The sequence below is a fragment of the Lissotriton helveticus genome, chromosome 7 (assembly GCF_964261635.1).
Source record: "Lissotriton helveticus chromosome 7, aLisHel1.1, whole genome shotgun sequence".
In the NCBI taxonomy this organism is placed as follows: domain Eukaryota; kingdom Metazoa; phylum Chordata; class Amphibia; order Caudata; family Salamandridae; genus Lissotriton; species Lissotriton helveticus.
Window position 1 is genome coordinate 1,825,664,691 of NC_136068.1, and position 14,582 is coordinate 1,825,679,272.

The following is a 14,582-nucleotide window of genomic DNA, read 5'->3' on the forward strand; positions in this document are numbered from 1 at the left end:
GGCGTTGCATTGTGATACATTCACAGGTCTACCAGGAATGCTTTAGAATCCATTGGTGGATGAGTGGGAACACCCACGCTGCGCCCATGGAACACTTTCCCATGGCAGAGTAATTCAACGCAGAAATGTGTGCTGCGTTGCGTTACTCTGGATTTATCAAGGTAATCAGGGCCATGCAAGGTGGACGTTCATGGATTGATAAATCCAAATAGGGTGTGCGGCGCCCTTGTGCCCCCTTGCGTGGCGCAAGGGCGAAGCAAGACCTACATAAATATGCCCCTCACTATAGGGTTGAAACTGCAAAATAATTCATTAATTGAAAGGCATGGGTGACTGGAGGAGTATCGCTGGGAGCAAGAGGAAGCTGAGAGCAGGGAGTGACGTCACTCTAACACCCGAAGACACAGACAATGGCGGAAGTGTAATCTGGCACCAGAGGGCGTCAGCAGTGATGGAGGTAGCACCTTGCACCAGAGAATGCCAACAATGTCAGGGGATGCACCTGGCACCAAAGGTCCCCAGGAATGAGAGACCACCTGGCACTAGCTCAGTGACCTCGGATCCCTGTCTCGGCTGCCCCACTCCCTGTCCGCCTGTGACCTCGGCTGCCCGTCTCAGCCCCTCTTCTCCAGGCTCTGCCCCTCAGGCTTTGGAGTCTTCGCAACAATGTTGCGAACATCGAACCAAGGGCTCGATGTAGGTGGCCCAAATACCGGTCGGTAACGGTGAAATTCGGTGAATTTCACCGTTACCGACCGGTATTTAGGCATTCGTGATGTAGGGAAGGATTCGGTATTAAGGAATCGGTAAATACCGATTCCTTAATCCCGATTCCTAATTGGCCTTGCATTTAAGGAATCAGTAATACCGATTCCTTAGATGCAATGTAGAAAGCACATAAAAGAGTGCTTTTGGGCCTTAAGGAATCAGTAATTACCATCAATTTCAAGTTGGTGGCAATTACCAAACTCCTTTAAAAAAACACTTTCTTGCTTTTTTATATGTGCCATGTGGCACGTGTGCCACATGTGCACACATGCACATTTCAGGGGTGCAACAAGGTGTCCTTTGGACACCCTGGCACCCTTCAAATACCTCCCGGTATTACCGATTCGGTAATACCGAATGTCTTCGCAATGCCAGAAGAAGCACCTATCACCAGGGGTCTGAGGAACGGAGGAATCACCTGGCACCAGAGGACACCAGCAATGGCTGAGCGGCCACACCACACAAGAGGAAACAAGCTGCATTATTCATTAGGGACCTTCTGCCAACTGAGGTCATCGGCAATGACTCTGGGGTCTGAACTCTGAAGACTATAGAGTTTTCACTAATGAAGGCCCTAGGGTGGGTAGGGGGGCCTGCTCACACCAGAGTAAGCCAGGAGTGGATTGAGCATCCTCTGAAAACAGCTGGTGTGAGCAATGCTGAGAGATAGTTCTCTGAAATGAGTCCATGCGACATTAGAGGTCACCAAAAAGGCCCACAGACCATCTGATCCATTGGAGGGCTCTGAAGTAACTCAGGAGAGGACTGAGAGGTTCAACAAGGGCTTATGGACCCTGTGACACCACTATGGCCTCAACACCTAACTTGCCCTTGTACACCCTAGTGACTAAAAGATGGATAAGGGACCATACTTAAAGACAGACAACCTGGTATTGCCCCAGACATTTGAGATAACACAGCGGCGGGGGTTGTCTCTGGCATAAGAGAAAAATATAGGGACTCCAGCAATGGCTCAGGGTTTATCTCCTACCACAGGGACCACAGGGGTGGTACCAGTAGTTCAGTGACCATGTGACATCCTAGTGGTCCATCAAGAACCTAGGGGTCTTGTGACTTCACATGGGCCCAGTTAGTGCTCAAGGCCCATATAAACATAGCAATGGACAGGAGACCCTGACACACCCCAGAGGGTCAGCAGTTCCAAGGTCAGTAATTTCCAGGGTTCCAAGGACAGCAAGGGTGAGGGGTAACCTCCTCTGCTCCAGTCCGCTGCAATAGTTTTGTTGAAACAACTCTACCCACTGACACAGCTGGATGAGAACCTCTAACACCAATACCAACCACCACTGGAGAAGCCAGCAGGCACGGACTGTTCCTCACCTTTCTGCCGGACTGAGCACCAGATCATGACGATGAGGACGCAGATAACCAGAAAGACCAGGATGGCGAGGATTCCTCCGATGATGGCGTAGGGCACGGATGACTGTGCCTCAATGATTGCACCAGGATCTGGAGGAGTGGTGAGGGTCAATGAGGGAGATTGAGAGAAGATGACAGGGGATTTTGGAAATAGAATAGCAAATGGATGGAGAAAAAGAGGCCAGAGGGAGAAAGGTATTCGGAGAGACAGGGGAGGGGCAGTAACAAAACAGAAGCATGATAGAATAGGAGATATAGAGGTTGTGGGGACAGAGGTTTGAGGTAGGGAAGAAAAACAAGAGTACAATAAAAAGTTAGTTGCACAGAAACATTTACATTTTCTCCAACCTGCTGTTGTGCCTACCTACAATTAACTAACTAATTAGCATTAAGGAGTTCTTTCTCATAATCCAAGGGTCAAATCTCCCTTCTATTCCTCTGCTGGCTGAAAGCAGAATACCAACCTGGTCTCCACTACAGACCCCTGCAGTATGTGGATCCTGCAATGTGGGTACAAGGTCAGCCAACCAGAAACAACATCAAGGCAAGATCTCTGTCACATGTCTGTGGACAGTGGAGCCTGGGCAGCTAGTGGTTTTCTGAAGAGCCCCATATTTTTTCCATTGCCTTCTGTAATTTCTAGCCTCTGAGTATTTAAACTTTCCTTTCTACTTCCTCCCATGATGTTGTCCCACAGGCCCCTATTTTGCATCCTAATGCATCGCCTAATACCCCCAGGTTGCAGTCTCCCTCACTCCCTCAGGGGGGCTATTAATCCATTTCTTTTACAATCTGTAAATAAAGTTTATCCATTCCTTCTCATGCCTACACCCTTTCTTCTGTCAGACTCACATCACTCTAAGATGAAAATGTCACCAGGAGACCATCTTGACTGCCATCTCTCTAAGGAAGAAATGTCACCAGGAGACCACCTCAGACTGATATCACTCTTAGGAGGAAACATCACTAGAGGGAGTCCATCTATGACTGACATTTGTCTAAGGAGGAAGCATCACATCACCAGAAGGAGACTGTCTCTGACTGACATCACTCTAAAGAGGAAACATCATCAAAAGGAGTCTGTTTCTGACTGACATCTCTGGATGACATTACTCTAAGGAGAAAACCTCACCAGAAGGAAACTGTATTCTACTGACATCACTCTAAGAACTAGGATCGGATATGTCACTGGAAGAAGACCCAAAACCAGGAAGAAAAATTCAAAAGCTCTATGAGATTCTACCGAGGAGCCTGGTCTAATAATCACCACCACCAACACCAACACCCCACACAGAGAGACACCACAGAGCAGGAAAAACTGATCATGCAAGGCTGGTAACAGATGAAACCATAGAGCCCATGCGGCAAGGCTATGAAGGACGTAAATTCACCAAAGCACCAAAGCCCAGGTTGAAGGTGCAAGCACGGTACCTGAGTGGTGAACAGGTGGGGGTACAAATGTGTAGTTGAAATCTAGAAATGAGGGGCAAAAAAATCACATCAAGAAAATAACAAAACAACAACACACACATGGTCATGCAAAACAGATGGATTCAGGAGGATGGGATCTCTGGGTGAGCAAAACAAGACTTGAAACACATACTATGCACCACATGACATTTACGAATCCAAAATCAATTAAATAAGCCATGAGGTGCCGGAGGGATGAGAAGTCTTGTAATACCATGTACACATGAAATAGGGCAGCGTCATGAACCTAAGCCTATATTAAACCCACGATTGAGGGTACCATGCACTGAGAACTGTCGATGTCCTTGATGTTGAGCTTGTGTTGTACAGAGAGCAATCATTGTTTCTGGAGGTTAGCCTACCAAACCCCAAGAGCTACTATATTCCACAGAGTTGATCTTGGCTGGTACAGCCAGTGACCATAGTCTCTGCATCAAGCTTCTCTTACATTGAAAGCTGTATTTACAAATGTACGTGGTATTTATATCCGGCAAATGTAGCCTTAAATCAGCAGAGCACTGTTCATGGTTGGAGACCAGCATAAAATAACCAAGCGATTAGATAGGGAGCTGGTTTGTGGACTGTTAATGCATTTTGATGTAGTGTTCTTTAAAGAGGTGTCTTCAATTCTTTCCTAAACAGTATCAGCATTGAGGCGCTCCTAAAAGATACTGGGACGTTGTTTAAGATCCTAAGTGCATAGGTAGAAAAAGCCTGGTGTATTGTTTTTTCTTTTTTACCAGATGGTGTCCTGGCTGTGAGTGTGCAAGAACCACCACAGATGGTGAGCTTGCTTGGAAGATAAGTGGGAGGTAAGCAAGGGAGGGCCGATGGACTTCATTCATGATGCGGGTGATATGATAATTTCTTCAGGCCCTGGATGCTAAGGGGGGTGCCTGTGTGGAGTCTGGGAGACCATGGAGCAGGGCATTAATACCATCCAGCCGTGAGAGTACGAGGCCTTAAACAACAGTTTTGAATTTGCTTTCTGGAAGAAATGTTTTCACTCTCTTTAGACGGTAGAGCTGGTATGAGGCAGTCTTTGTTTTGTTTTTTTGGCAATGTATTCCCTTAGGAGACAGTTAGTGTCTAGGCTTAATTGAAGTGACTTGAAATGTATTGAAACTTGGGTTTCAAACCATCAAGATTCATGCCATTGAGCCATTTTGGTACTTTTATTGTTATTCTTGGCAAATAATGTGGATTCTGTCTTGGTTAGGATGAATTCAGCCAGAACCTCCAGGTCTGTTTGATGTGCAGGTTGTGGTTCTGGTGTGGGATGCCTAAAGCAGAGGAGACTTTTAAGGAGAGTTGTGCGTCATCTACATATTGGTGAATCTTGATGCTGTTACCTGTGAGTAGAACACCAAGCGGCTCCATGTAGAAGCTGAAGAACACAGGGGACAGTATAGAATCCTGGGGGACACACAGGGGACAGTATAGAACCCTGGGAGACTCCACAGGTGATAGGGATCTTTTGGGACATAGAGGTTTCCCTGCAAAAAAACTGGTGCCAGTTGAAATGGAGTGAAGGGAACGAGTGAAGGACACTGACAGTGCATCACATTCGAGACTCCAGGGTGGGTTTGAAGTTGGGATGGTGGATTGGGCCGAAGGTAGGTGAGAGGAACAGCAATATCAGGGGGCAGATGCCGTCCTCATCTGTGGTCCATAGGGCATCATCTACTATGTATGAGGTAGCAGTCTATGCTACATCGCGAGCTGAATCGATACTCGTAGTTGTGCAGGAGATGGTTAGTATTATTGTGATCTTAGAGTTGAACATACAATTATTTTTCGATTTTCCGGCCAGTGAAGGGTAGGTGAGGGATGGGCCGATAGTTGGCAAGACCATTAGGATCTAGTGGACGTTTCTCTAGGAGTGTGAGGATCCTGACTGCCGTTGGAGGTTTTGTGAAGATGTCATGAGTAAGATATGCATTGACAATGGTGACTGGGGGTGAGAGACGGCCCCTAGAGAGAGCGCTGATGAAGCATGAGGGTAAAACAAGACCTCAGTAAGAAGAGCTATGGTAGTCTGCGGAGTTTAGCCTCTTGCAGTCTAATATTTATCCATGAAACTGGGACTATCCTGTCAATGAAACTGTGACTGTCTTGCTTTAGAAGGTGCCGTGGTCCTTGAAGTTGATTCTATCATGCCCTGAAACCTTTCATAGCTCCTAGACTTGACTGAATCATGTATTAGCCGCTATCATTGCCTCCGTAAATGTTTCTATCTTACACCTAGTATCGTTATCATTTAAGTTCAATCTCTCCTACACTGAGCTATTTTAGTCCATGAAGTTAAAGCTAGGTATCAAAGTCACAGAAAATGAACATATCTTACAGCTCGCATCGCCAGTGCATAATTTGAACTGGTGGTACCCGGTGCTCGGTACCAGCACATAACTATCAACACTAGCTCTTATGACAGTCAGCCACACGGTGGGGCTGTTTATCCAATTAAGAGACAATAATAGTTGTTTATTAATCCAATACACATTAGAAATGGCTAACACATGTCACCTAATCAATTTGTATAGCGTTGGGGCCTGGAACAGTTTAAAATGTCACGGTTGTAGGAGTGTGATGTTTTGTAGTAGTGTTGATACTGTCATTGGCAGCACTGGTAGGGGATTTGGGTGGTGCAAGCTGCTGTGGCCTCCTGACAAGTGCCCTGGCACTTATTTATTTACAAATTAAGCACTAGTGGAGCCTTTAAGCTTTAACCGCTTGCATGCTGATGACGCCCCCCAGCCGTCATGCACTACAGTGCTCGTGTGCTGATGACGGCTGGGGGCCGTCATGACCGCACCCGCGATCGGAATGTGCCGCACAGGCGCAGAATCGCGGCAGCATGCAAGGGGTTAAAACCTATTCTGTATTCATATATTTAAGACACAGGACCAGGATGTTTGCCCACTCCCATCCAGAATTGTAGATGTGCTTTGGTACTCTTCTTGCTTGATGATTTCCACTAAACAGGGGTAATGTTGAGCTGAAAGTGGAATGAGGGGTAAAATCAAAAGATGTATCGCCATCTTACCGTACACCACCAGCACATACTGGTCGGAGGCGCGCCCATGCTTGTTGGCCACTTCGCAGACGTAGGTGCCGTTGTCCATCATGCTGAGGGATGGGATGCTGAGGAGCTCCCCGTACACTTCTGCACGCTCCGGCATCGAGTCGTTCATGCGGCTCCATTGGATCTCCATTGGCCTAGGAGAAGAGAGAGGGCAACGGAGGTAAATAGATGAATCCGCTCATAATGCTTCCAACCTCTGGAACCAGGAGACTCCGGTTCTGACCTCGGCTGCATCACATACATTAATTCCGTGATGGCAGCCAAACCATGTCATCACATTCCATGAATTGTTTATTTTAATTGCAATCACCCCTTCGCCCCTCCACACCCCCAGGGAAGAGGATATCAGAGCACATTTCATAAGTAACATTCTTGGGTAAAAAAACACTTCATGGAATCAGAGGTACAGCCACTTAAAACCAAAAAAGGCATCAGGAAAGGCACGGTGGGAGACTGTTCCCACCTACAAGCTCAGACATGAGTCCCTTTCTCACTGCTCCATCAGGATTCAAGCAAGCCGGGCCGAAGAGGCTGAAATGCCAGAAACCGGTCCCCGGTAGCTTGTCTCCTTTCTGGTGAAGAATTGGCTTGGTAGTTTGGTCTGCCCTGTTCCCATGATGCACTGGGCCAGGGACAGACCAATTTGCATATAGCCAGGTTCTGAGCTGGGATGGGGCAGTGAGATAAATAACGGTGATGGATCAAGCCCTGATCTTTGGACTGGGTAAGAGTGGTCTGCTTAATTCAGACACTCTGTTCATCACCACCCCCTTTTCTGAATCGTTTTTGGCCACTATAGGTGTGGCAGGGTATACTCAGACAAGAGTCCCTTTCTCACTGCTCCATCAGGATTCAAGCAAGCCGGGCCGAAGAGGCTGAAATGCCAGAAACCGGTCCCCGGTAGCTTGTCTCCTTTCTGGTGAAGAATTGGCTTGGTAGTTTGGTCTGCCCTGTTCCCATGATGCACTGGGCCAGGGACAGACCAATTTGCATATAGCCAGGTTCTGAGCTGGGATGGGGCAGTGAGATAAATAACGGTGATGGATCAAGCCCTGATCTTTGGACTGGGTAAGAGTGGTCTGCTTAATTCAGACACTCTGTTCATCACCACCCCCTTTTCTGAATCGTTTTTGGCCACTATAGGTGTGGCAGGGTATACTCAGACATGAGTCCCTTTCTCACTGCTCCATCAGGATTCAAGCAAGCCGGGCCGAAGAGGCTGAAATGCCAGAAACCGGTCCCCGGTAGCTTGTCTCCTTTCTGGTGAAGAATTGGCTTGGTAGTTTGGTCTGCCCTGTTCCCATGATGCACTGGGCCAGGGACAGACCAATTTGCATATAGCCAGGTTCTGAGCTGGGATGGGGCAGTGAGATAAATAACGGTGATGGATCAAGCCCTGATCTTTGGACTGGGTAAGAGTGGTCTGCTTAATTCAGACACTCTGTTCATCACCACCCCCTTTTCTGAATCGTTTTTGGCCACTATAGGTGTGGCAGGGTATACTCAGACATGAGTCCCTTTCTCACTGCTCCATCAGGATTCAAGCAAGCCGGGCCGAAGAGGCTGAAATGCCAGAAACCGGTCCCCGGTAGCTTGTCTCCTTTCTGGTGAAGAATTGGCTTGGTAGTTTGGTCTGCCCTGTTCTCATGATGCACTGGGCCAGGGACAGACCAATTTGCATATAGCCAGGTTCTGAGCTGGGATGGGGCAGTGAGATAAATAACGGTGATGGATCAAGCCCTGATCTTTGGACTGGGTAAGAGTGGTCTGCTTAATTCAGACACTCTGTTCATCACCACCCCCTTTTCTGAATCGTTTTTGGCCACTATAGGTGTGGCAGGGTATACTCAGACATGAGTCCCTTTCTTACTGCTCCATCAGGATTCAAGCAAGCCGGGCCGAAGAGGCTGAAATGCCAGAAACCGGTCCCCGGTAGCTTGTCTCCTTTCTGGTGAAGAATTGGCTTGGTAGTTTGGTCTGCCCTGTTCCCATGATGCACTGGGCCAGGGACAGACCAATTTTCATATAGCCAGGTTCTGAGCTGGGATGGGGCAGTGAGATAAATAACGGTGATGGATCAAGCCCTGATCTTTGGACTGGGTAAGAGTGGTCTGCTTAATTCAGACACTCTGTTCATCACCACCCCCTTTTCTGAATCGTTTTTGGCCAATATAGATGTGGCAGGGTATACTCAGACATGAGTCCCTTTCTCACTGCTCCATCAGGATTCAAGCAAGCCGGGCCGAAGAGGCTGAAATGCCAGAAACCGGTCCCCGGTAGCTTGTCTCCTTTCTGGTGAAGAATTGGCTTGGTAGTTTGGTCTGCCCTGTTCCCATGATGCACTGGGCCAGGGACAGACCAATTTGCATATAGCCAGGTTCTGAGCTGGGATGGGGCAGTGAGATAAATAACGGTGATGGATCAAGCCCTGATCTTTGGACTGGGTAAGAGTGGTCTGCTTAATTCAGACACTCTGTTCATCACCACCCCCTTTTCTGAATCGTTTTTGGCCACTATAGGTGTGGCAGGGTATACTCAGACATGAGTCCCTTTCTCACTGCTCCATCAGGATTCAAGCAAGCCGGGCCGAAGAGGCTGAAATGCCAGAAACCGGTCCCCGGTAGCTTGTCTCCTTTCTGGTGAAGAATTGGCTTGGTAGTTTGGTCTGCCCTGTTCCCATGATGCACTGGGCCAGGGACAGACCAATTTGCATATAGCCAGGTTCTGAGCTGGGATGGGGCAGTGAGATAAATAACGGTGATGGATCAAGCCCTGATCTTTGGACTGGGTAAGAGTGGTCTGCTTAATTCAGACACTCTGTTCATCACCACCCCCTTTTCTGAATCGTTTTTGGCCACTATAGGTGTGGCAGGGTATACTCAGACATGAGTCCCTTTCTCACTGCTCCATCAGGATTCAAGCAAGCCGGGCCGAAGAGGCTGAAACGCCAGAAACCGGTCCCCGGTAGCTTGTCTCCTTTCTGGTGAAGAATTGGCTTGGTAGTTTGGTCTGCCCTGTTCCCATGATGCACTGGGCCAGGGACAGACCAATTTGCATATAGCCAGGTTCTGAGCTGGGATGGGGCAGTGAGATAAATAACGGTGATGGATCAAGCCCTGATCTTTGGACTGGGTAAGAGTGGTCTGCTTAATTCAGACACTCTGTTCATCACCACCCCCTTTTCTGAATCGTTTTTGGCCACTATAGGTGTGGCAGGGTATACTCAGACATGAGTCCCTTTCTCACTGCTCCATCAGGATTCAAGCAAGCCGGGCCGAAGAGGCTGAAATGCCAGAAACCAGTCCCCGGTAGCTTGTCTCCTTTCCGGTGAAGAATCGGCTTGGTAGTTTGGTCTGCCCTGTTCCCATGATGCACTGGGCCAGGGACAGACCAATTTGCATATAGCCAGGTTCTGAGCTGGGATGGGGCAGTGAGATAAATAACGGTGATGGATCAAGCCCTGATCTTTGGACTGGGTAAGAGTGGTCTGCTTAATTCAGACACTCTGTTCATCACCACCCCCTTTTCTGAATCGTTTTTGGCCACTATAGGTGTGGCAGGGTATACTCAGACATGAGTCCCTTTCTCACTGCTCCATCAGGATTCAAGCAAGCCGGGCCGAAGAGGCTGAAACGCCAGAAACCGGTCCCCGGTAGCTTGTCTCCTTTCTGGTGAAGAATTGGCTTGGTAGTTTGGTCTGCCCTGTTCCCATGATGCACTGGGCCAGGGACAGACCAATTTGCATATAGCCAGGTTCTGAGCTGGGATGGGGCAGTGAGATAAATAACGGTGATGGATCAAGCCCTGATCTTTGGACTGGGTAAGAGTGGTCTGCTTAATTCAGACACTCTGTTCATCACCACCCCCTTTTCTGAATCGTTTTTGGCCACTATAGGTGTGGCAGGGTATACTCAGACATGAGTCCCTTTCTCACTGCTCCATCAGGATTCAAGCAAGCCGGGCCGAAGAGGCTGAAACGCCAGAAACCGGTCCCCGGTAGCTTGTCTCCTTTCTGGTGAAGAATTGGCTTGGTAGTTTGGTCTGCCCTGTTCCCATGATGCACTGGGCCAGGGACAGACCAATTTGCATATAGCCAGGTTCTGAGCTGGGATGGGGCAGTGAGATAAATAACGGTGATGGATCAAGCCCTGATCTTTGGACTGGGTAAGAGTGGTCTGCTTAATTCAGACACTCTGTTCATCACCACCCCCTTTTCTGAATCGAACCCTGTGAAGGAGCACACTGGCACCATGAGACCTGTCACTCCACAGAGCTAGCTGGTCAACGTGGCCAACTTGAACCACCCATGGTTAGTGTGAACCCAGGTTATGCATCCCAGTAGCAGATGTTTTTGCATAGAGAAGCTTACACCAAGATTCTAAGAGTCAATTTAAATCAAAACAAAGTTTAGCGCAGATAGACAATGTCCTCTGATAAAAGAGATTACAGTGGCATCCATATCCAGGGGTCTTAAATCAGATAAATAGGCAATGTCCTTCATTGGTTCTCCTCCTCCCTTTCCAACCAACACCACATAGTTCACATGGGCACCTCCATGTCTGAAAAAGATCCTTTTCACCTGCGGAGTCCCCCAGAATCTCCTGTGATCTTCAACCTCTACATGGAGCTGGTTGTATCTCCACTCCCTGAACAGAATCAATATTCGCCAATATGCTGATGATACACAACTCTACTTGAAGGTTTCCTCTGTTTCAGATATCCTATACCAAAGACACTGTTTGCACATCACCCAGAACTCGATACACAGCAACTAAATGGAGTTTAACCCAACCAAGACAGAATTCCTGTTATTTGCCAAGAATAAAAATCAAGAAATCGTACAAACTGGCTCAAAGACAGGAACAATGGCAGCTTCGAATCCCAGCTTTCACCGAATGCCAGGCCACTTGTTTTCACTCTGGATAACAATTTCCCAATCAAGGAACATATTGCCAAAAATCAAAAAGATAACTCAGTAGCACCTCTCTTTCTAAGTAAACTGAACACATTTCTTGCAGAAAAAAACGTAAGAACTGCTGTTCGCGTCCTTGTACTCTCAGATGTGGATGACTCTCTGCTCCATAGCCTCCCAAACTCCACACTGGCGCTTGTTAAGTGCATCCTGCACACCGCAGCACCTCTCATCTAGGTCCTGAAGAAATATGATCACATCACCCCTATCCTGGTGGTGCTCCATTGGATCCCCTTGTAGGCCTGTAGCGTCGTCAGAACCCAGGTGCGTCTATGATGCTTCTCTGCACGCCCACAGCCAGGACACAGTCGGACTGCAAACTACAAAGCTAACAGGCCTTCTCCATCAATGCGCTCAAGATGAGGTCCAACATCCCGTATCCATCAGGACCGCCCAAACGCTGCTCCAATATAGGATAGAGCTGAAGATTACCTCTTTAAAGAATACTAAATCCTAATGCATTAACCGTCTACAAACTAGCGACTTTACTATCACTTGTTGATTTTGATTTGTTGTTGACCCTGTACAGTATCCAGTGCCTTCTTGCTGTTTGCTTTATATAAATATCACACAGGCAGCCCACAAAGAGTGCAAAGAGGATGTATACTTGTGCCATAGGAAGCAGCACACAACTTTAAGCAGTGGCTACTCAAAATCTCGAATGCCGAATTCCACAGAGGGCCTGATTTAGATCTCAGCGGACGGTTTACTCCGTCACAACATTGACAGATATCGCGTCGGCCGAAATATAAATCCTGTTATGTCCTCTGAGATTTATAGTTCAGCAGATTGGATATCTGTCACCGTTGTGATTGAGTAACCCGTCCACTGAGATTCAGAACCATAACCTTCGAGTTTCATAATTTCACAACTGAACTTCAACAAATGACCACCCATCCACTTGCCAACATCACTTGCTAACTTTCTCGCTGGATCAATCAGGAGAGGCTTGAAACTGATTTAAAGGGGCCATCCAATGAAGGATGTCGCAATGCATGTCACAACTCCAGATGGACGTCATCAGACAAAACAATGTTCTGTAATACTTATTGTCTGTGACTGTTATTGATGCAGAGCAAACACAAAGAGATGATGGACGGAGCGCTGAAACCTTTGAGACACTCACCCCCAGTCACAGATCTGGGTTGAATCCATCATCATTCTTTAGCTCACTTCGCTACCTCAGTTCAGAGACCCAGCTATATTCAAATCAGTCTGACCCTGTGCCTCATGGGAACAGTCCAGCCCGAACTGCCGAACTGAACGGGAAACAAGCATTCTGGGACCGGTTTCTGGGTAACACCCTTCATCAGCCAGGCTAGCTTGAATCCAGTGGCAAAGTGAGCAAGGGACCCACGTCTGGACATACACTGACAACAAAGCAAACACAAGGTTATGATAGATGGATCGCTGAAACTTTTCAGACACTCGCTCCCTGTCACCCTGAGTGGGACAGGTATGCCCAGACGTGGGTCCCGTGTTCTCTATGTCACTGGAGTCAAGCTATCCTGGCTGTTGAGGGTTGAAAGCCTGAAACCGGTCCCAGGATGCTTGTTTTCAGTCCAGTGAGGAACGGGCCTGGCAGTTCGGACTGGACTGTTCCCGTTGGGCGCAGGGTCAAGACTGATTTGCATATGGCTGGGTCTAAACTGGAATGGCATGGTGAACAAAAAAACAATGGATTTAGGCCCAGATCTCTTTACTGGGGTGAATGTATGACATTGTTCTGCATTTGTTCCATCAGTTGTTCTTTTGGCATTTGCTATTGATTATTGATGCAGGACATGGAGAAGAGAGCTTACTTTTTCCTCTTCACTCGATGTGCCCTTCAAGGCAAAGTGTTGCAAAGAAACTGACCATCTAGAGTCACGTCTGCCGGTGAAGCGATAGTGAGAAGACGCTCTACACCCCCCCCCCCCCCTGTTGCTGCCTGCATTCAGCTGCTCTTTTTTAAAAAAAAGGTTTGGCCAAGCTGCAGTAAACCTTTAATTAAAAACCTGCAGTGAAGTTAAGTCCTCTGTCTATGCTCCGTAGACGTGTTTCAGATACAGGGCACAGAGGACACAGCTGGACCTTTGCGATTGAGCTACATTCAGTACCTAACAAGAACTGTAACCTCCTAAGCTCGCCGGATGTCCTCTGGCCAGACCACACCACTGTGGAACTCTCTGCCGCGGGCCAACAGAAGACAGTCTCTGGAACTACTCAAAGACCCCAGCTGCGCCACAGATCACACCTGTAAACAGTCCCTCGCAAGCTGCCCTTGCATTTTGTTTTCTTTTCCTTGCCTTGAGATTCGACTCACTCTTTACATCGGAATCTAAGGAGGATCCTGTGCAGAAAACTTGGCAAATGTGTTTAAAAGTGCAGAGGAAACGGGAGGAAGCCCTGGCTACCCCTCAGATAGAAGGGGAAGAGTGCACTGCTATGAGAGGGAGAAGAGAGGAAAGGGAGGGAGAAGAGAGGAAAGGGAGGGAGGGAGAAGAAAGGAAAGACAGAGAGAGAGAGAGAGAGGGAGAGATAGAGAGAGAGCCATGGAGAGAGAGGATCCGAGTTACCCCTCAGTCCGAAGAGGAAGTGTGAACTGTGAGGAGAGGGAAATAGAGGAACGTGAGGGAGAAGAGAGGAAAGAGAGAGAGAGAGAGAGAGAGAGAGCGCGCGCGCAATGGAGAGAGTGAGGTGATCCGGGATACCCCTCAGTCAGAAGAGGAAGTGTGAACTGCGAGGAGAGGGAGAAGAGAGGAAAGGGAGGGAGAAGAGAGGAAAGTGAGGGAGAAGAGAGGAAAGGGAGGGAGAAGAGAGGAAAGACAGAGAGAACGGGTGGCACTTCGTATGTTCTGCTGGTATTGGTACTGCTCTTTGCATTGCACACTTTCTTGCTGGACCCACTGTTGGTGTTGTGGCACA

At 48.0% G+C, this 14,582-nt stretch overlaps 1 protein-coding gene across 2 annotated transcripts in view; it reads right to left on the reverse strand.

Moving 5' to 3' along the window:
- Nucleotides 1-14,582, reverse strand: part of CADM4 (cell adhesion molecule 4) — a 1,180,582-nt gene that overhangs the window by 13,755 nt on the left and 1,152,245 nt on the right. Inside the window, exons 7-9 of one of the 2 annotated variants that reach the window (XM_078655589.1) lie at nucleotides 6,665-6,837; nucleotides 3,580-3,621; nucleotides 2,110-2,238 (exon numbers count right to left, since the gene is read on the reverse strand). In XM_078655589.1, the coding sequence (XP_078511715.1) occupies nucleotides 2,110-2,238; nucleotides 3,580-3,621; nucleotides 6,665-6,837 (344 nt within the window). The remainder of the gene's footprint in view (nucleotides 1-2,109; nucleotides 2,239-3,579; nucleotides 3,622-6,664; nucleotides 6,838-14,582) is intronic. The other variant, XM_078655590.1, reaches the window with a different exon arrangement.